Source organism: Apodemus sylvaticus, chromosome 1 (genome assembly GCF_947179515.1).
Source record: "Apodemus sylvaticus chromosome 1, mApoSyl1.1, whole genome shotgun sequence".
NCBI classification, from domain to species: domain Eukaryota; kingdom Metazoa; phylum Chordata; class Mammalia; order Rodentia; family Muridae; genus Apodemus; species Apodemus sylvaticus.
In genome coordinates, this window is record NC_067472.1 from 83,403,967 (window position 1) to 83,425,611 (window position 21,645).

The 21,645-nt window shown below is 45.1% G+C and overlaps 1 protein-coding gene across 1 annotated transcript in view; it reads right to left on the minus strand.

Moving 5' to 3' along the window:
- Positions 1–21,645, minus strand: part of Prkcb (protein kinase C beta) — a 350,016-nt gene that overhangs the window by 190,776 nt on the left and 137,595 nt on the right. The window contains exon 3 of the mRNA XM_052199809.1: positions 15,064–15,146. Coding sequence (XP_052055769.1) covers positions 15,064–15,146 — 83 coding nt within the window. The remainder of the gene's footprint in view (positions 1–15,063; positions 15,147–21,645) is intronic.

Below are 21,645 nucleotides of genomic sequence, written 5' to 3' on the forward strand. Positions count from 1 at the left end.
GTAGTGGTGGTGGTGTCGGTGGTGGTGGTGGTAGTGGTGGTGTCAGTGGTGGTGGTGGTGGTGGTAGTGGTGGTGGTGTCGGTGGTGTCGGTGGTGTCAGTGGTGGTAGTGGTGGTGGTGGTAGTGTCGGTGGTGGTGGTGGTGGTGTCGGTGGTGGTGGTGGTGTCGGTGGTGGTGGTGGTGGTGGTGGTGGTGTCGGTGGTGGTGTCGGTGGTTGTGTCGGTGGTGGTGGTTGTGGTGGTGGTGGCGGTGGTGGTGGTGGTGGTAGTGTGGGTGGTGGTGGTGGTGGTGGTGGTGTCGGTGGTGGTGGTGGTGGTGGTGGTGGTGGTGGTAGTGGTGGTTTGGTTTGGTTTGGTTTGGTTTGGTTTTGGTGGGTGTTTTTTGGTTTGTTGTTGTTGTTGTTGTTGTTGGGTGAATCTGGGATTGAGAGAAGGATGCCTGGGCCTGGCTTTCCTCTCCATATCCCAAATTAAAAGAAAAGAACTAGAGTAGGGGGAAGAGAAACAGCTCAGAAGGACTGAGGAAGACTCTTGATGCTAACCTCAGGCCTCTATACATGAGCCCATACATTCATACACACACACATACCAAACACATATACTCTACATATACACACATACACCACATACCAGATCCTTCCTTAAACCCGTAAGTGAGTACAGGTAGCCTAGCCCTAGAAGCCCATCTTAGAAAAAATGACATGTACTCTGAGTCAAGTTTCATGGCAATTATACTTCTTTGTGCACTGGGGATTGTAGTACACTAAGAAACTTTTTTCCAAATTATTCTGTTTAAATGTGTTGGGGATAAATGACCTGGCGTCATACTCCTGAAGGTTTGACCCAGGCTGATGAAGACAATCTCAACTGAGTTTTCATTCTCACATCTAAAAGTTCCCCTTTCTTGTCTGTTGTGACTCCCTGTAGCCCCCTCCCCAGTTATGACCACCCGCAGGGTCCTCCCCCCCAATTACAGCACATGGGACAAGAGAATCTCTGTCAGCCTAGCTCCAGGTTCCACGAGAGACCCTGTTGCGGAGGAGTAAGACATAGGGTGGTAGAGAAGAACTCCTAACATCCTCATCTCACCTCCACGCGCATGCGCAGGAGTGTGCACCTGCACAGACACGCACAGATTGCACACACCATTAGGATGAGGTTGGAAGTGGTGCTTGGGAGCAGAAGGATTGCCTAGCACATTTGAAACTCTGGATTCAATTCCCAGCACTGCTAAAAAACAGATAGACAGATCAATAGATAGATTGTATATAGAAAGGTCTGATCAGGAAAGTAGGCAACTGATTGAATGCAGGAAGGGAAGGTGAGTTCTAGCAAGTTCCCATTGCTGTCCTAGCAAAGGTAAGCGTCTATCCAGAGTGATGAGCTCACCCCCCTCCCCAAAGCATGCAGGAGAAACAAGTGGCCAGGGATGCTCCTAAAGACCCCACTGGACCCACAGAGAATGGATGCTCTCAGTAGGAGGAGCCCTGCAGCAGGTGTCACCTTGCTGTGTACCAGCATCAGTGAAACGAATGTGCAGAGGCCATTCGAACCCCAACCACAGCAAGGGAAGGCAGACCTCTCCCCTTCACCCCCAAACAGCTGAATTTAGTTTGTCTAAATTTGCATTTCCTCTTCTTTGCCTGAGGTACCGTCCACTGACAGTCCTCACCTGCATAGGCAGAGGTTGTACACTGAAATCCATGGAGGATTCCAGCTCAGAACTGTTTCAAAAAGACAGCACAGTGAGTCTAGGAGTGTGGCTCAGTTGGTAGAGTGCTGGCTTAGCAGGCACGAAGGCCTGGGTCCAGCCCATACCATGGTATAAACTGAGTGTGGTGGGGACGCCTTACCCCCAGCACTCAGGCAGTGGAAGCAGGAGGATCCGAAGTTCAAAATCATCCTCAGCTAAACAGGAAGCTCAAGAGCATCCTGGGCTACAGAGCACCCTGACTTGAAAAACAAAACAAAGCCTGCAGTGGTGATTCTCAAACTGTCTGCTCCATTTAAAAGTGGGAAACTTCAGGCTTCAATGGAAAAGCTGGAAAATCTAGAGTGTGGTCCTGTAAAGAACAGAACTAAATGACCAAGCTTCCAGGCCTCCCGGCCTCTGACCCTCAGGGCCTGGAAGCCTCCAGTCCTCCCAGCAGGGTGTGGCAAGCCAGGGGGACACTCGCACCAGTGCACTTGGCTTGTTTGCTTTCCTGACTGGCCTCGCTGGCTTTGAAGCTGGACCTTCTGATTAACAGCATACATCCTTACAAAGTCACACAGTCACACACAAAGCTTTGAGCAAAGCCACCAGACACACAGCGGGTCTACTATACAGTCTTCTTGAGTAGAGTTCAGTCATGCAGACATGTTTGGAAGTGGCCACACCGTTCCTACCCCGACCCCTTCAACGGTACTCAAGGACATTCTCACTTGTGGGCCTTTGGGGTTTTTAAATACTATTTATCTTTTTTCTCCTTGTGGGGATGGAGTGACCTCATAGCATAGTTTTGACTGGCATTTCTCTGATGATCAGTAACACTGAACCTTTTGTGCTTTATAATTGAATTATCATATGCATTCATGGATTTCACTGAGACATTTTCATAGCTCTGTTGCTTGTATGTGGGCATCTTTTATGGGCCTGTTGGTCATTTGTGTACTTTCTTTGGAGAAATGTATAATCAAGCCTGTAGCTCACAAAACACAAAAATTGCATGATTTGGGGGCTTGGGGAAATGGTTCAGTCTGTGAAGCGCTTACCACACAAGCATAACAACTCAAATTTGATGCTCAAAACCTGCACAGAAAAAGAGCAGGCACTGTGACACACACTTGGAATCCCAGCACCTGACAGACACAGAAAGGTGGATGGCCATGACTTGCTGGCCAGCCAGCCTAGACCAATTAGTGAGTCCTAAGCCAATGAGAGACCTTGTCTCAAGGAAGCATGGCACATCATGCCTGAAGAGGATGAGACCCGAGGGTATCCTCAATTTCCACACGCAATGTGCATGTGCATCTACACATACATCACATACATAGACACAGATGGTGCAACAATATGATCCAGTAATCTTGTTCTGGGTATTTATACAAATTAAGGAGCTGAAGAGATGGTGACATGGCTAGGAGCACGTGCTACTCTCACCGAAGACCTGGGTTTGCTTTCCAGCACCCGCCTGGTAGTTTACAACCATCTGTAACTCCACTTCCAGGGAATCTGATGCCCTCTTCTGGCCTCTGTGGGCACCAACCACATACATAGTGCACGTTTCTATATGCTGGCAAAATATCTGCACATAAAATAAAAAGATCTTGCAGAGGTCAACCCTTCGGTGTGCACTGCAACATTAGCCACAGTAGTCAAGGTGCAGAAACATTAGTGTCTGTTGGTAAGTAAATGGCTAGAGAAACTGTGGTACATCCACACAATCATATACTTCCCAGCCATAAAAGAGAGGAAATTCTGCAATACAGCATAACATGGATAGATCTTGAACAGGTGGTGCTAAGCGCAATATGCTAACCACTGAAGGACCAGTACTGTCTGATCCCATTTGTATGGAGTGTCCGCAACAATCAAATGCATAGGATCAAGGAGTATAAGACTGGTTGCTAGAGGCTGAAAGATGAATAAGTAGCTACTAATCAATAGGCATAAAGTGGCAGTCGAGCCAGCTGAACAAGCTCTAGAGGCCTGTCTCGCAACAGGGTGCCACAGTCAATAGTAATATCTCGTACGCTTCAGTGTTAGTAAGAGGCTCAATTTACGAAACGATCTTTGCAAAATAAAATAGCTCGCCTGAAGGGAAAATAGGCCAACCGCTGGTCGCCTGGGTGGTGGTTAACTTGACGGATGGGGTTGGAGGTATAGGGACCAGAAGAAGCATAAGGCTCATGATTACAAAGGAAAGTTCTCGAGGTGGGAATTCATCTAGCCTCACATACAATGAAGTTTTCAGAAATGTGCGACCAACCGGCTTAGCCCAAAGCCAGCAGCTTCGGGTCCAAATTCTAAATTCTTCAAAGAAGGAGACTTGTTGGCTCAGTAGTAAGAGGTGCCAAGAGAAGTGTCACTTCCTGACGTGGGTCACTGAGCTTTGTCACTACACCTGAAAGGGAACTTCCTGAAGTAAAGAGCTGCTGCCTTAGACGGGCTTGTCCAGGGAACCAGGCAGGTTAGGATGCTAGGTAAGATGACAGAGGACCAGATGGCCTAGGCTTGCGTGTGGGTCTGCTCACCATCGTGGGTGTCATTGAATAAAGCCCTTGGGGGAGCCTGAGCACCTCCACTTCCTCATGTGTAGCATGCTCATGACAGTCACAGAGAACCTGTTTCCTAATGTATGATGATAAGGGGAGAGCTGTTGGGTCTAATGTGCTTCAAATTATAGCAATTGACAATGAACTCCGGCTCTTTGATTGTGTGTGTGTGTGTGTGTGTGTGTGTGTAGTGTGTGTGTATGTGGGGGTGGGGTGTGTGTGTGTATGTGGGGGTGGGGTGGGGGATATGTGTGAATGTGTGTGTGTGTGTGTAGTGTGTGTGTATGTGGGGGGATTGGGGGGTATGTGTGAGTGTGTGTGTGTATGTGGGGGGTAGGGGGTATGTGTGAATGTGTGTGTGTAGTGTTTGTGTATGTGGGGGTGGGGTGGGGGGTATGTGAGTGTGTGTGTGTAGTGTGTGTATGTGGGGGTGGGGTGTGTGTGTGTGTATATGGGGGGTATGTGTGAATGTGTGTGTGTAGTGTTTGTGTATGTGGGGGTGGGGTGGGGGGTATGTGTGAATGTGTGTGTGTGTGTGTGTGTGTGTGTGTGTGTGTGTGTAGTGTGTGGGGGGGGGTTGGGTAGGGGGTATGTGTGAGTGTGTGTGTGTGTGTGTGTGTGCGTGGTGAGTGCCCGTGCCCTTGCCTGTGAGTGAAGGCCAAAGAGATGAGATGCCCTGCTTCTTCACTCTCCCCTTGTGCCCATAAGATGCCATCTCTAGCTCAACCCAGTGCTTGTCATTTTTTCTTCTCTGCTACTCTGGCTGACTAGCAAGTCCCAGTGATCTTCCTGTCTACGCCTCTCAACGGAGCTGGAGTTCCAGGGTGTGCACAGACATGCCCTGCTTTTTCCACAGGTGCTGGTGATCCAGACTCAGCAAGCACACGTACTAAGTCATCTCCCGGCCTTAATTTGTTAAATAGTAGAATAGGCAACACAGAAGGTCAAAGATTGAAAGGTCAGATATAAGGGTTCTTGACTCCAGAACCTGCACTCTCTCCAGGGCCATCTGTCTCTTAAGTCCTCTCTCCCCTGGAATGTCAGACTTAGAGGCAAGGGGTTTCTGGAAGTCGCCTTCATTTGGCTATGAGATGTGTCCTGCTCTGTCCCCATACGCACCCTGAGCAGGAGAAGCTGAAATAATTTATTCATAAGCTAGGACTTACTCTATGAGTAACCAAAGCAGCTGCTTCTCATCTTTGCCCCTCTAGCACTATGTGCTCCTGCCGCCACAGCCACAGCATGAAGCTCTGTGTGCCTTGTGGCAGTGACAGATAGATAGCTGTTTAGCAGGAGTTCACTCTGACCTTGGTGAGCTTGTTCTACACCACGGAGGCTGTGGCCAGCCCACAGCCTGAAAAGCAGACTAGTGTGGAATTCACTTGACAGTCAAAAGAGACTGCATTCCTCCCAATACCCTCATTTCGTTAGGTCCTGCTCCCAGGTTCACCGTGGGAGAAGATTCTGGGTTTCTCTTTAGTGGGAAGCAGAATAGATGTGTGTCATGCCCAAGATAAGGCTGCACACTCGCCACCTAAGACTTCAAAGGCACATTGGTGGGGCTCTTACTTGGTCCATACAACACACAGGGTGGGGGAGAGTCTCTCTCCCTGCCTATTCTCAGTTTCTCCCCAGCCGCATGCTGCGAGCTCTTTTTGTCCTTTTCCAGAAAAGGAAATAAAGGTGAAAGGTTGTGTAACTAGCTCATATCAGAGACAAACCTGGAAGTCAAACCCAACCACTCTGGCCTCAGAACCACTGTACAAATCACTTGTATTGCCAACTAACCAGTCAGAATTCCATGAGAATATTTTCTCTCCCTTCTCCCCTCTCCCTTCTCCCCTTAAACTCTATTTTAAGCTGACATTTCAGCTCACTGAATCAGATCAAGTACAGCCATTATTTTTTTATATTATAATCAGCAATTTTATTGGACATGTTGAACATTTGGTGGGAAAGAGAGAGAGCACTTTTGAAAGTCAAGGCTGAAGTTTATAGTTCACTCACTGATTTTATAAATTTCACCATATCCATTTGCCACCCAATCATTATTCTCTCTTAGAAATACAAGAGTCTCTCTCTATACTCATTTAAGAAAAGCAGTTAATTTATTCAAAGCTCTGCACCCATATTACTTAGTTGCTTCCTAAGGATTCCAACAGCTATTTTCTTTCTTTTTTAAAAAATTTTTGTTTATTTTAATTTATTTACATTTCAAGTGTTATCCCCTTACCTGGCTCCCCTTTCCAGAAACCCTCTATCCCATCCCCCTCCGACTGCTTCTATGAGGGTGTTCCTCTACCCCCCACCCACTCCCACCTCCCCACACTCGATTCCCCTACACTGGGGCATCTATCAAGCTTAGGACCAAGGACCTGCCAGAGACTTACAAATACAGAGTCGGATGCTCACAGCCAACCATTGCACTGAGTGTAAGGTCCCCAATGGAGGAGTTAGAATAAGGACTGAAGGAGCTGAAGGGGTTTACAACCCCATAGGAAGACCAACAATATCAACCAACCAGACCACCCAGAGCTCCCAGGAACTAAGCCGTCAACCAAGGAGTGCACATGGCTCTGGCTGCATATGTAGCAGAGCAGATATTTTCATCACAGAGTCTCAGACTTTTACTTGACTACCCAGGCAATCCTGGGCACTGGACATAACTTTTTTAAAGTAGCATTTAGAAACTTTTTTTAAAGGCCTGTGTGTGTGTATGTGTGTACTAGATCCTAGCCAATGAGTTCTTCTCATTCTAGATAACTAAAGGTGGTTTTGACTGGGTGTGACCTAACATCACTAACTAGTAACAGAACCAGAGATGAAGGTTAGAGTCACAGCCCACTACCTCAGCTTCCCTGGATTCCAAAAGAAGTTAGGAAACAGAAATCTACAAAGGAAAATGGGTTTGTTTAGAATTTGGTCAAACTGTGAGTTCTCTCCACCATGTCTCTAACTTTCTTACAGTTTACAGAAAACTATGGGACAATGGCTAGATAACACACAGATTAAGCTTCAGGGCAGCTAATTGGTTCTTTTCTGGGAGAAGGATGACTAGCCTTAGATTCCCTCTCTTGCCTCTGTTCTCAGAGTGAGGCTTCCTAGGGTAACAAGCCTGCAGAACATGCCCAGCAGTCAGCCATATCACTGAAAGGGAGGTTGAACAGTCATGCAGAAATCAGTTTGCTGGTTTGCGGCTCCTTTGTATTCTACACAGCCAGTCCTCAGACTTAATTTCTGCTCTTGAGAATGACTAAAAAGCATGTCTATGTGGCAGCCTTTTGGATAGCTGACCTAGTCAGGGTAACTCTCCTGACACCTCCTCCACTATCCCTCTAAGACATCTTTTTTGGTGTTTGGTAATACACAACTTGGTTACTGAGTGTTTTGGCTGTGAATATAGAAGCCATAGACTGCAGTATTACATAAACTGGATGTGATTTGAGCAAGATGGTGTACTCTCTGATGTCGATAAATAATAGATAAATGAGACAGGAGGAAGAGAAGGGGGAAGACTCTGCACTGTTTAATCTGTGTGACCCCTATTGAGGAAGTCACATGGCTGTTCTGGTCCAGGGGATGGTGATACCAGGAGGTGACATCTCAGCCCTAGCTGTTGCTTCCATATTGGTAATGAGCTGCAGGCGCCCCCTCCCCCGCCTGTTGTTATGTAAAGCAGGGCAATGCAGGCTTTCAGAGGACAGCAGCTGTTGGGTTGCTTTCTTGAGCTGAGCAAACTAGAGATGGGACAAGGTGAGCCTTTTTGCTCACTGCCACTCCCACTATATGGATGGGAACAAGCCTAGCGAAGTCAAGACTTCCTTGACCTCTCTAGGGCCACAGGTGAATCAAGGTCACGACACATGGACGACTGGAATATTATCAGGAACACTAGAAGATTCCCATTTGCGAGAACTAAGCAGGCTCCCATCCCAGATGACAGGATCTCAGGAGCATCTTGGAGCCTCTTCACAGTACTTCTGTTGGACCTGAGCTTCCACAGGGGCTCAGTCTTGATTGAACTGAAGTGAGAGCCCGCGTCTATGCCAGAGGTGGAGTAACAGCACCGCTACCCGCGAAAACTGGAGGGACCTTCAGAGTTCTCTGTGCAAATACTAGAGTAAGAAAACAGGCAGATATGTTCTGAGATGGGCTCTCCACTATACAGTCCATGTTGGCCTTGAACACACCTTCCTCCTACCTCATCCTGAGTGATGAAATCATGGTCATGTGTCACTGTGCCCAACTCAGACAGCACAGTTACGAGTTGCCAACAAAATATGTTTAAGAAATGTGGCCTCCGGTTTTCATGTGTATAGACTACTGCATATTATATATTAAATATCACATGTCTAATAGTAAATAGTACGTGTCAAAAATACTGCAAATGATATTTTAAATACTATAAAAATGCAATACTTTTGTGATTTTGATGCCTCACACACTTCTAAAGTTAACTATCTGCTTTTTAAAAGAGATAAATAATGACGCTATTCCTACAGCAACATTTGATCAGCACGACTTTTATTAAAGTATAATTTACATATAATAATGTGCAAACTTCTGGCATGCATTTTGATTCATTCTGAAATGCATGTGTACCTGCATAAGAACCAGCTCAGCCAAGATCTGCACCTGCTCTGTCGCCCCAGACATGGATCCATAGTCGCTGGCCAGGATTCCATTATGAGGATGCAGTGGCTTTCTCTTACATAAGCATTCATCAGTAGTTACTTGAGTCATTTCCAAATTTCAGTCGCTATAAATACTGATGTAATGAATGTCATTCTAGCTAAGTAGATGCCCCTGTCCTCAAATAACCCCTCAGCAACAATTCCTAGAATTGTCATCCTTAGGGCAAAAGGGTTGGGCGTCACCATTTGCAAATCACAAACTACTTCTAAGACCATAAAATATTGACAAGCCACCTAGGGAGTGCTTTTCCACTTCTGAACGGCCTGGCCCAGGGCCCCTGTTCAATACTTAGTGCTATTTTTATTAGCCATTATTCTTCAGCAGGTCAGAGGGTGGCCTGCCTTCATTCCTGAGCAGTAGAGACACCTCTAGATATTAATAATAATTTTAAAACCATTTATTGAGTGTTGCTCTGGGCCAGACTCTATCTAAGGTGTGGTCCAAGCAATTTTCTCAGCAAATACTCACGACACCTACCTCCTAGGATTTAGACACTCCCCTCCCTATTTTAAAGATATGAGCTAAAGGTTATAGAAATTGAATTATTTTCCCAAGGACACATTCGGAATCTGACACCGGAGCTTGCTGGCTGCAAAGTCTGAATTCTCAGCACTGCATCACAGAATTTGAGCTTTTATATAAAACAATGAAGATGGAAATGGAACTGTATTTATATTGTGCTGGTTGGCTCTGGACCGGGGAATGTAGAGGATTCTTGGTCTACTCGGAGCAGGGAGGGCGGTAGACCCTCAGGTACTATCTGAAAGGATCACCATGCGCAGTGTGAAGCACTTTCAAGCAAGGGCTTTGTGAATGTTTCTGCTGTTAACCCATTTGTCTTTGTTAGGCCTTTTCCATTTTCAATACATTTTTAAAAAAGTATCCTTGTAAGCCCACATGGTTGGTACTATTATCCAATTTTATATAAAGAAACTTAGGTACTGGAAAGTAAAATGGCATGCCCAAATTTCACTAATGAGAATCTAGGTGGAGTCAGGCCCCAAATTCAGATATATCTGACTTCCGAGTATACACTCTTAGTTACCACGAGAAGGCTCAGTGGGCTGCCAGAGGACTTATGTGTAGTTAGCAAGGGCTAAATCAGCTGGGATCTGGGCGATGGAATGAGTGGGGTGCATTCTTTTAATAAGGGCATCTATGCCTTTAGGAATACCAATAATACCTGCAGATCTTCTAAAAATAAAAACCCAGTGCAATGGCCTCCAGAGATCTATTCTACAATAGTCCCTAAGTATGAAGGATACGGAGTAGATTAATGGCACAGTCAAGGCTGTCCTTTACCACTCCAGTCTGGACCTGAGCATGAGATAACCTTTGTTTAGTGGGACATCAGCAGACATAATAAACAGACTTTAAATGCTTCGTGGAACCCTGACATGACTAGAAGAACAACCCAAAACCTAGCCAGAGAATGAAGGATGGAGAGCCAAGACACCTAGACCAGCAACCCACCTATTGCCAGGCACATGAGTGAATTCGTCCTCAGGTATCTAGCCACTAGCCAGTCCATTGGACACCCACAAGCACAGATGAAGACCTCGGGACAAAGAGCTCACTTGACTCACCCTCAACGATATTTCCTCCCTTTCTTATTCTGAGATCTTGGAGAAAGTGAGCATGGTCATAGTCTTGATGCATTGTAACCTAACACTGTTCCTGAGGGAAGCTATGCAGCTCTAGAGAAGTGACTCTTCAGAGCCCACTGCACCCCAAAGATAGTTTTCCTGACGAGACTAAGAATGAGAAGGAGACAACGTTTTGTTCTGGTTTTTTTTTTTTTTTTTGCCTTATTGGTTTGTTTTTGTTTTTAGTTTGTCTATTTGTTTTGGTTTTAATTTTGTTGTGTTTTGTTTTTCCTATTTGAGAGAGAGAGGAGGGAGAACATGGTTCGGTGGGTAGGATCTGGGACGAATTCAGGAGGAAAAAGAATATGATCAAAGTATATTGTTTAAAAAATTTAAAATAAAAAAATAATTTTAAAAATCTGTAATATTAGGAGAAGAAGGAGAAAGAGGCCTTTGGAGGAGCAAAGACAGCATCCATGAACTCCGCCATGTTTTGTGCTGTGTGGTGCTAATGGTACGCGCTGTCTATATTGCCTAGTCTCATTGCTACTGAGTGGACCCATCAAGAACTAGGTTCACTGGGACAGTGGTTGGCTCATAAAGATCCCTTGGTATATCACAGTCTGATTGCATCTGTAGAGAAAGTCACATAAGTATACACACCTATAATGATGCCCAGAATATATCTTTGCTCAGGTGGTGCATGGAATAGCAGAAAACAGAGGGCGGAGCTTGACGCACTCTTTTCCCTAGACAAAAACATGTGATTTCTGCTTCATGAGCTTGCTGCATACTTGGTATTTCAAGGTCACAGAGGAGGGGAGGGCATCCCAGTAGACCTGCCTGTGCACCGGAAGCAGCCAAAGACAGCCTGTCCAGGTGGACAAGCAGGTGTGTCCAGGTCTTTAATCATGCCTCCAACCACAGGCAGAAAAAGGTCAATGAACCGAGTCAAGCCAGTTCAGGAGTCTGGGCCAATTCATCATTCTTGCTGCCAACAGACCTTCTTGGAATAGCACCCAGAGCATCTCTGCAGTCAGGCTGCCAATTCCTACACATGGAAACTGGGGAGCAGTTTCTGCTCTCCCCATGCCTATAGCAAGAAATGTCTGCTTCCTTCCATTCATACAGAGAAGGGTCACTCCTTATGCTACCCATGTAGCCTTCACAGGAAAGAAGCCTGTGAAGGCCAACAGAAAGCCAGATGGCCAACAGAAAGCCTGTTCATTCTCTAGATTTGCTCGCTCTGATCTTGCTACTCACACACATGCGCTGGATGTTAATCACCATCACCATCATCATCATCATCATCACTGTAATCACCACCACCATCATCATCATCTATATAAAGATACTGCACCAAACACTGTTTTAGGAGATTGCAGAGAAATTTGTGCTTTTGACACTCATAACAATGCTGTGAAGTAATGGCTACTATTTTACCCATTTTTTTTCAAATGAAGAATTTAAGAGATTTAAAATAACTACCCCAAGGTTATACAGGTTTATATCTAGGAGGGTTGAATCTATATTCTATTCTATAATCTATAGTTTTAACCAGTGTATAATACTGCATTTCTAAGGTTCCTCTAAGAGGCCATCTATCCCCACTCTAACCATGGAATGAGCATACAAACTCTGATCTCTTGGAGTAGACACATGTATTAGGGTTCTCCAGATAAACAGGGCCAAGAGGAGAGATGTTGCTATAGATATATTGAATGGCTATGTGAATCAGCTCACATGACGGCAGAGGCTGAGAAATCCCATGATCAGTCTGTCATCTGTAACATGGAGAATTAAAGGGCCAGTAGCACATTTCCATCAGAGGCAAGTCTAAAGGCCAGAGAGGCGGAAGGGCCCATGGTGTACATCCTGAACCAAGTCTGAAAGCCTTGGGCCTGAGAGCACTAACATTGAGGGGCAGAAGAAATACAGATGTTCTAGTTCAAACACAGAAAGAACTCACCTTTTGCCTGCCTTTTTCTACTGCCTGGGTCTTCACCAGACCAAATGCTGCTCAACCATAGGGATGACTCAAACACTACGCTCTTCTGGAAAATCCTCAAAGACCCGCCTAGAAACTGTTTTATCAGCTCTCAGGGCACCCCTTCATCCAGCTAAGCTGATACTTGAAAAGAAATCCAACCATTGTAACCCCATCTAAACTTGGTATCTACCTCTTTGAATTACACTTAATTTCAAAATAAATAACAATGAAGCCATAATTGCACTTAACTACCATTAGATCTGAATGAACCACAAACTGATCTCTTCCCTGGGGAATGAGGTAAGGGCCTTGAGGCCTGATTACTCTTCTCTTGATATTCCAGATTTAAACACTAAGATGTAAAAATTAACAACTTAAGCGCTGGTATGAAGTCAGTACATCTAATCTTACATGCCAAAAGACTATGAGGAGAAAGAAAACAGAAAGTTTTTAAAGAGAGGTTCATAGATACACAAAATGTATTCGTAACAAGATACACGTGGTGATTACGGTCTTCATTTCTAGGGCTGGTTGCAAGGTTGTAGGTGGTGCTTGCCTGGAACTCTCGCAAACTTCAGCTGATGGTAGATCTTTGACACATACAGTGGTCTAAACCTTTATTTCTGAAGGGTCTGGGCCGTGTAATCCTGTCTTGGTTGGGTTACTTGAGAGTTTTCTGTAGTCCCTAACCACAAGTCATGTTAATTCCCTAAGAAAACCCTTGTATTCCAAGCGCATTTCTCTTTTCCCCCTCTAGACAGGACCCCTCCTTAATCCAGCGAGTTCCATTACTTCCATCCTGGCTCAATGGCCCAGAAGCAGATGAAGCCCAAAGTCGGACCATCAGTGTTGTTCTGTGAAAGAATCTCTCCCTGAAGAGAAGGTGTCTATGCTACCAGAGGACAATGCCTTGGAGAGAGGAACCCACGTGATTGCAGATGGCTCACTAGGGATAACTGTGAACGAACAACTCTAGATTCCACCAGTGAGTGACAGGCTCTGGGCCATCAGGGAAGAGCATGCACTGATGTTAATTTTGATAACCCTTAATCCTTAATCCTTGCCTCAATTCCAAAAATCCCAGAATCTGAATTTCTGTTCGTCTAGAACCGTTCTTGGCACAAAACTTCCTGTTTGAGTCTGGGTTATCAAACTCACACAGGTAACTTTCTGAATCTCAAAAATGTATTTCTCTCAGCTTTAGAAACCAAGAAGTCCAAGATCCAGGGCCCAGCAGACACAGTGTCTAGTGGAGACCCACTTCCTTTCACATTGCCAGTGCCTTGGTGTGGAGGATGTGAGGCATCTCTCTAGGGCCCTTTTCCTAAGGGTGTGGGTGCCATCCATCCATAAAGGCTTCTCATTCTTCACCCAATCACATCCTAAAAGTCTTGTCTCTAATGCTGGAGGGTTAGAATTTCAACATGAATTTGGAGAAAGAAAACCTTCAGACCATCACAGCACATGATCACAGCCTGCCAATCGGCACAGCCCACTCTTCTGGACACTGTGGTCTTTGGTCACTGGAGTGAATGTGCTGATAGAAGAGGAGAGGAAAGGCATTTGTGCTCTCCTGATAGAGACCGATTCCCCAAAATAAATCAAACACGGAGATACTGAACCAACAAGTGAGGGAGACTCCGGAGAGCTCCATTGAGACATCTTGACTTATCATGCAAGTAGCAGGCATTTTCACCATCTAACATTAGTGGTGGCCGCCAGTAGAAGGAAGGAAGGAAGGAAGGAAGGAAGGAAGGAAGGAAGGAAGGAAGGAAGGAAGGAAGGAAGGAAGGAAGGATGTTAGGGCTGAGAATGGCTGTTGTGTAGAAAACCAACAAATACCCCAAACTTCAGACAAACTACAAGCACTGTGCCCTAGACTCAGGCCAATCATCTTCTCGCTGACTTGTCTTTAAATAGGCTAATCTTTACTTAACCTAAATAACTTTTCTTAGATAGGAATTTTTATATCCAAATCAGAAGGTTGAAATCATTACTAAATTTGTTTTCTCAATCCATGCTAAAATATATCATGAATAAAAGAAAAATAATCATCTCTTTTACCTACAAGCATCTCCTATCCTGCCTGCAATAGTCACACTGTGGTTGTTGGTTGGTTTGTTTTGGAAACCGTATCCCACCATGCAGCCCAGGCTAACCTGTACCTCACAACCCTCTTTGTTGGGGTTTGGGCTACAGTGTGTTCTACTGTGCCCGACTAATACTTAAGAATGAGTAATAGCAGGATCACACACCCTTTCTGTTCTTCTGACTTGTGGATCCTGATATTAGGACCTTCCAGGAAAGGACTAGAAAATGTATTGAAAAGGTGCCCTCTTACGGGCACACTAGTGAGTGAGTTGTGTCCACTGCGCTCCAGGCCCTAGTATCAAGGCAAAGTCACTAAGCAAGATCACAGAGTGAGGACCTAGTTGTTTCCCTGCCCAGCCACACCCCTTCTTCACTTTCCCCTACTGAAAGCAAACCCATCAAAGTGACTGTGAGCCAGGAAGGGTGGTCACCACCAGGTACTCACATCAGAGGCTGGGCCCTTGTCCGCACCAGGGCAGGAGAAGGTGACGAATTCATGACAGCGCTTGTGTACAACAAAGCAGCAGACTGCAAGAAGAAAGCACAGGGGAGACAAAGAAGAAGCCGTTAGGTTGTACCAGATGAAGACATCATGCAAAATAACATCAGCTTCTAGCTCATGACATCCTGCACAAACATTAGATGTCTAAATTAAGTGTGTAAGTGTGTAGGGGGGACAGCTCAGTGGATAAAGTACCCAGCACATAATTGTGAAGACTGGTGTTTGATCCCCAGACCCCATTTGGCCTATCTGGTTGCCCCCTTTAATCCTTACCCTCAGGAGGCAGAAATGGGATCTCTAGAGTCAGCTATCTAGCTAGACTAGCTAGAACTAGTTAGCTCCAGATTCAGAGACAGAGAGACCTTTGCCTCAATAAAGAAAGGGACAGCAACTGAAGAACACAGGGTATGTCAACTTTGGGCTTACACACACACACACACACACACATGCATCCACTCACCTCTACCTGCTTCCACTGCACACATAAACATACCAACATGCATATACACACACGTGCTCACTACACACACACACACACACACACACACACACACTTGTATACATATGGAAAATTAATTTAGCTAATATGCTAAGAATCATATATACCCCATTACAACCCCTTGAAGATCACTTAGAGTGCCTGCCTAGTCTTATTGGCTTGGAAATAGGATGCTGGTTTTTTTTTAGTTCAAGTGCCAGATGAAATTGTTTGCTGATATTTAGGTCCATAATCCATAAGGAACATGTGTATTTAAGCATTAGACTCCTACCTGGAGGGATGATTAGAACAGGAAGGGTGTGGAAGAACAGTGAGAAAGAATGGCAGAGGCGTGCTCCTCTCACCAGATCAGTGTCAAGTCTGTGTAGGAGTAGAAGAATCAGACTCCAAGCTGGGGGCGGAGCTCGGAGTGGAGAGCCTGCCTAGCATGCTAGAACCTCAGGGATGAGGAGGAGGGGACAGCATGGGGAGGAAGGAGGAAGATGAAAGGGAGGGTAGGAGAAAGATGAAAGAGGTGGAGAGGGAGAAGAGGAAAGAGAAGGAGGAGGAGAAGGGACCAGAAGGCTGAGGAAAACAGAGGGGAGTGTTGGAGAAAGAGGAGGGGATGTAACGGCGGAGGAAGACTATAAGACCCTAACACAAATACTTGCAACCACACACATATAAACAGGCATCTGAAACCTCAAGAGAGAGCTCAAGGCATATGTGATACAGTTTCACTACCCGAGGGTTACATGGCAAAAGGGACAGCCCGCGAGTGTATACACATAATAAAACACACTTTACAGTGCCGTTTCTCAGATCCTTGATATCCTCTGGAGTCCTGGGCTCCTGGAGGATGTGCTGCATTAGGGGCCAGCTCAGAACTTTTGTAAAGCACGTGTTCAACAAACAGAGCAGACAATTTCACGCTACTCATAGAGATGAGAGCATTTGTCACAGGATAGTCCTAACGGGGTTCTACTACAACATCATAGGAAGGGCAAATGCCAGGAACTAGTGGGTTGGTGTTACCTGGAGGCAGTCACTACCCCCACCAGGGCTGCATACAATAAGGAGTATCCAATAAGTAAAACACAAGGGAAGAAAAAGACAAGGAGAAAATAAGAGGAGAAACTTACATCCAAAAAACAGAAGAAGTATCTTGGCTACAAGCGTTATGCATATGTTACTCGAATCCTAATTTTGAGTAAACCAGCAATATTAAAAAAATCCACCAAGACAATCAGGAAGTGGATCTATTCACTTGGTTTTTATGATACTAGGCAATTATCCTTATTGATATTAGAGAGTAGATGCCTTTTGTATGGTAGTGGCATGGTGATTATTCTAACAGCATCTTCAGCTTTGAGGGCTACAACATAAAAGCATTGCGGATAAACTAATTCAGCTCAAAGTAATTTGGTGTGCTAAGGAGGGTGATAGATTTTTTTTTTTAAAAAAAGGAAGAAAGATAAAAGACAAAAAGGAAAGAAAGTTAATCATGACTCATTAAATGTTCCTGATGGACACATGAGAATTTAATGCCAATCTGTTCTATTTTATATATGCTTGATTCTTCCATAAAATATGACTTTAAGACAGAGACGGAAACAGAGAGGCTAACACACCAAACACGGGATGGGAGGGGCTATAGCACTGGATGAGCTGCAGCCCGGGTTCCCCAGGGAGACTGTGCACACTGATGAACCGCATACAAGACTAGTGTTGAGTGTCTTAACAATTATGTTGGGGACAGCTGGCAAGATGGCTCCAGGGGAACAGCACTCGGTGGACGGGCCTGACAGTCTCAACTTCATCCTAGCTATGCCTGGAGGAGAGAACTGACTCTTGAGATTTGCTGACCTTCACACAAGTACACACGCACACACACACACACACTTACTCACTTACACATATACGTGTACTCACATATACACATGAACACACATGCATACACATACACACATTCTCACACACAAACACACACCACCCCTCACACACTCACACACTCCACACATACTCACATGCACACACTCTCAACACACACACACATACACACATACACCACCCCTACACATGCATACATATACTTACACACACACATGCATATACATGCACACATACACTCATAAACACACCACATAGTCACACTCCACACATACACACGAACTCACATACACACACACATGCACACACTCCCACATACATACTCAACGCACACACACACTCTCACACACGGCCCCTCACACATACATGCATACACACTCACACACACCACAGACTCACATGCACACACAGTCACACTCACACACACCATATACTCAGCACACATACTCACATACACACCACCCCTCACACACACACTCACATGCACACACAGTCACACAACTCACTCACATATACATATATATTAACTCACATACATACACATACACACATACACACACTCACACTCACACACACTATGATAATACATTTGTTTAAGAATGAAGATCGGGGGTGACACTCAAGGGCAGAACACTCTCTCAGCATGTATAAGACCCAAACTGGAAATACTAACAATAACAAAAATGAACAATTAAAGATAAAACAAGGTCAGACATTCCATATGCAGTTTTCAAAGTCATGTAAGGAAAACTGGTGTAAAGAAAGCATTTCAGGTTCACTTGGACAGACAGCCATCTGGGGACTCTCCATTCCCCAAGTCACACATGTGAAGATGTTTCAAAACCTTCATCTACCACCATTTCTGCTCTAAGCTCTTTAATCTCTGTAATTTTTTGTAGTCTGGTGAGCACTGGATTCTATCCCCCCCATAGGTTGTCCCAGCAGAGTTGGCTGAATAATTCTCTCCTTCCGTCTGGATTTCTAATGTCAAGTGTATTAAGTGTTCAATAATTACATACACCGTTCTTGTCTTCAGGCCTTCAGCTCTGTTCCCTGATCTGCCGTGAAGTACGTCAATGGGGGTCGGTTACAGCAGCTCTAAAACATGTTATGCCCACATTGGGTCCCTTTCATCACTCCTATTTTCAGTGTTTCCTTAGCTATTGCTGGGTTTATCCTTCCAAATGAACTTCACAAGTAGTTTATCAAGGTTCTTAAAATACCAATGAGGATTGTATTAGAGCCATGGTAAGTCAATCCCAGTTCCAAAATAAAATAAAACAAAATAATTGGGGCTTCCATTGAACTGGCCTTACATTTTCAAAATTAAAATTCAAGATAGCTGACACTTTTATAAAATCAAGTCACTCCTCCAGGAATCGATTGCTCTCTTGTTAAGAATTTTCGTTTTGCATCTCCCAGAGAGCCTCTCATTCCCTCCATGCCGTCCCTACGCCATGCTTACAGTGGACCATCTGAGGGAGCCCTGTTTTAATGCACTTTCTTCGTTGTGACTTCCAACTGGCTACTGATTATAGATAGGGGAGTAATGCAATCCCACTGTGAGGGTTTTGTAGCCTTTTCAAAATTCATAATCATTGATATGGGTTTTTAGTTGCCTTCAGAATCCTACCTAGAAAATTATATTATCCCAAGTAATCATATTTCCTTTCCTCCTTTCTCATCTATATGTCCCTCCCCGCTTATCGTATTTCTACATCTAGAACTGTCAGAACACCAGGAAATAAAGGGCTGATAGCTGCCCTTTCCAGCCAGTACCACCCGTCCCCCTCCGTCCACGAGTTTCTCACAACCACCAAAGTTACTTTTCATGACTCCCTGGAATGACTTTTAGTTTGTGTTTATAATTTCTGGAAATTGCCCGTGTGTTCACAATGTAGCATCTTATCTGGCACGTTTTTGTTGTCTATTATTTTATTTTTAGTGTATTTCTTTTTGGTACTAGTGATAGAACATGGGGCCACTTCCATACTAAATAACTACTGTACACTGATCTCTCTCTCCCTCCCTCCCTCCCTGTGTGTGTGTGTATGTGTGTGTGTGTGTGTATGTGTGTGTGTGAATGTGCTCGCGAACAAGTGTATGTGGTGTACATATGCATACACAGGCTTGTCAATGTTGAGTGTCTTCCTCAGTAGCTCTCCACTTTAGTTAGTTGGTTGGTTAGTTAGTTAACTAGCTAGCACTGACTCTGCTAGGTTAGTTAGGAGCTCCCACTCTCCAGGAATCCGCCTGTCTCTGCAGCCCAGGTGCTGGGGTTACAGATACGAGCTACCAAGCCCAGCTTTTACATGTGTGCTGTTGATCTGAAACCAAGTCTTCTTGTCTATTCAGCAGTTTACCAACGGAACCATTCCCCCACCCCTGATATTTTGAGACAGATTTCCACTATGCAGTCTGCTCTGGCCTTGAACATTTGACTCTAAAGTGTTCCGGTATACTATCCAGTCACCCTGTGCTTCTGTTTCCTCTCTGAAGAAGAGGGAGCAGTTCCCATGTCACAGTGGCCTTGTTCGCCCCCAGAGCTGTGCCATGTACACCTCGAACAACCAGCAAATACCAGTTCCTATCACACCCGGCTCCCGAAGCTGCTCGAATGGACAATCCAGTTAATTCATTCCCATTCATCTTCATTAAAAATTGAAAGATCTTTCCAGGCTCAAAACTATTCTTTTAAGTACAGTTTTGGCTGGACTTACATTTTATACTTAGTGTCATTATTAAGTTTCTAAGTGGTCCATCATTATGGTACAAATTTCTCCTTTGATCTGGAATGAATTAGGAAAGTTTCTCTTACTCCACCCCCATTTTCAAATAGCAATTTTATTCTAGAACCCTTTATCAAAGCATGAATCAGGACCTTCTCATGCTCATCCTTCTGACCAAGAAGGATAACTAGCACGCCGTCTCCAAGTTTCCTAGTGTCTGCTGCAGTTCCCGGTATCAGCACTGATATTAACCAGTTGTCAGTAAATAAACCTAGTGCACACAGGAACGACGGAATGAGCACAGAAAGAAGAAAGTACGACCACATCTGGGTAGAGGTTCTTCCGCATTCCACCATGGGTAAGGTCTCTCTGGGCAGCCTTCCAATTAGCACAAAAATAAATGATCCAGCCCTATGAGGAGGAAGCAATAGGCAAAGTGACCTGAGTGGCCTGTCCCTGTCCCCAGATGCTGGGGACAGATTTTAGAAGCTGAAGACCTGCTGTGCAGGTAACAACTCCCTTAAGTGGCTTGTTTCTTCAAAGTTGTGCAAATCAAATTCCCCATTAACTAAAACACGCTTTTAAAGAGGACTAGGGCTGTCTATTTTAAGAAACAAACTAAATCTCTCTGTGATACAAATAAACACCCCCTCATTTCTGTTTGGCAAATTCAGGGGCAGACTAGCTTTTCTTTAGAAAGGAGGCATTTTCAGAGCTGCTGGGTGTGCCAGGTCCCACTTCCACACAGGTAGCTGCAGGAAGCCAAGAATCCATACATGCTCCACGCTGTCTTTAATTACTCCTTGATGTCCTGGGTGGGAAAGCCTGCAGCCTGGCACCCTCCCAGCCCAGTCTAGAGACCTGTGTAGATTACTCGGTGGGGTTCCAAACACAAATGCCTCTGAGCTGGGTGACTGACAAGAACACCCCGGGAAAGGTAGGACAAACTTGTGTAAAAGGGACTCAGCTTCAGTGAGGAGTGAGAAAGGTCCCATCTCCGTCCATTGCCACACTTTCCTTATACTGAAAGGCCATAAAAGTACCTGCCTTGTGTCCCAACCGGAGGAACTCTGGTTGTTACCTTACCAGGACAAATGGCCTCTGCAGATGTAATTCAGCTGGGGACTTTGCAGAGGGACGAGACACTGGCCTATGGGAGTGGGCTCAATGGAACCCCAAGACTCCTTTTGTGAGGAGGCAGAAGGGTCAGTCAGAGAACGAGCTCTGATGGTGGAAGCGGGGTTGGCATGGTGTTCTTGTAAGAAGAAATGTAACCAAGGAATGCGGGTGACCCATGGCAGCTGGAAAAGGCCAGGAACAGAGTGTCCCCTCCAGTCTCCCATGAGGAGAGCAGCCAGCTGACACCTTGACTTTAGTCCTAACAAAGCCTATTTTTAGACTTTGGTCTCAGAGAGCTGTAAGACACTA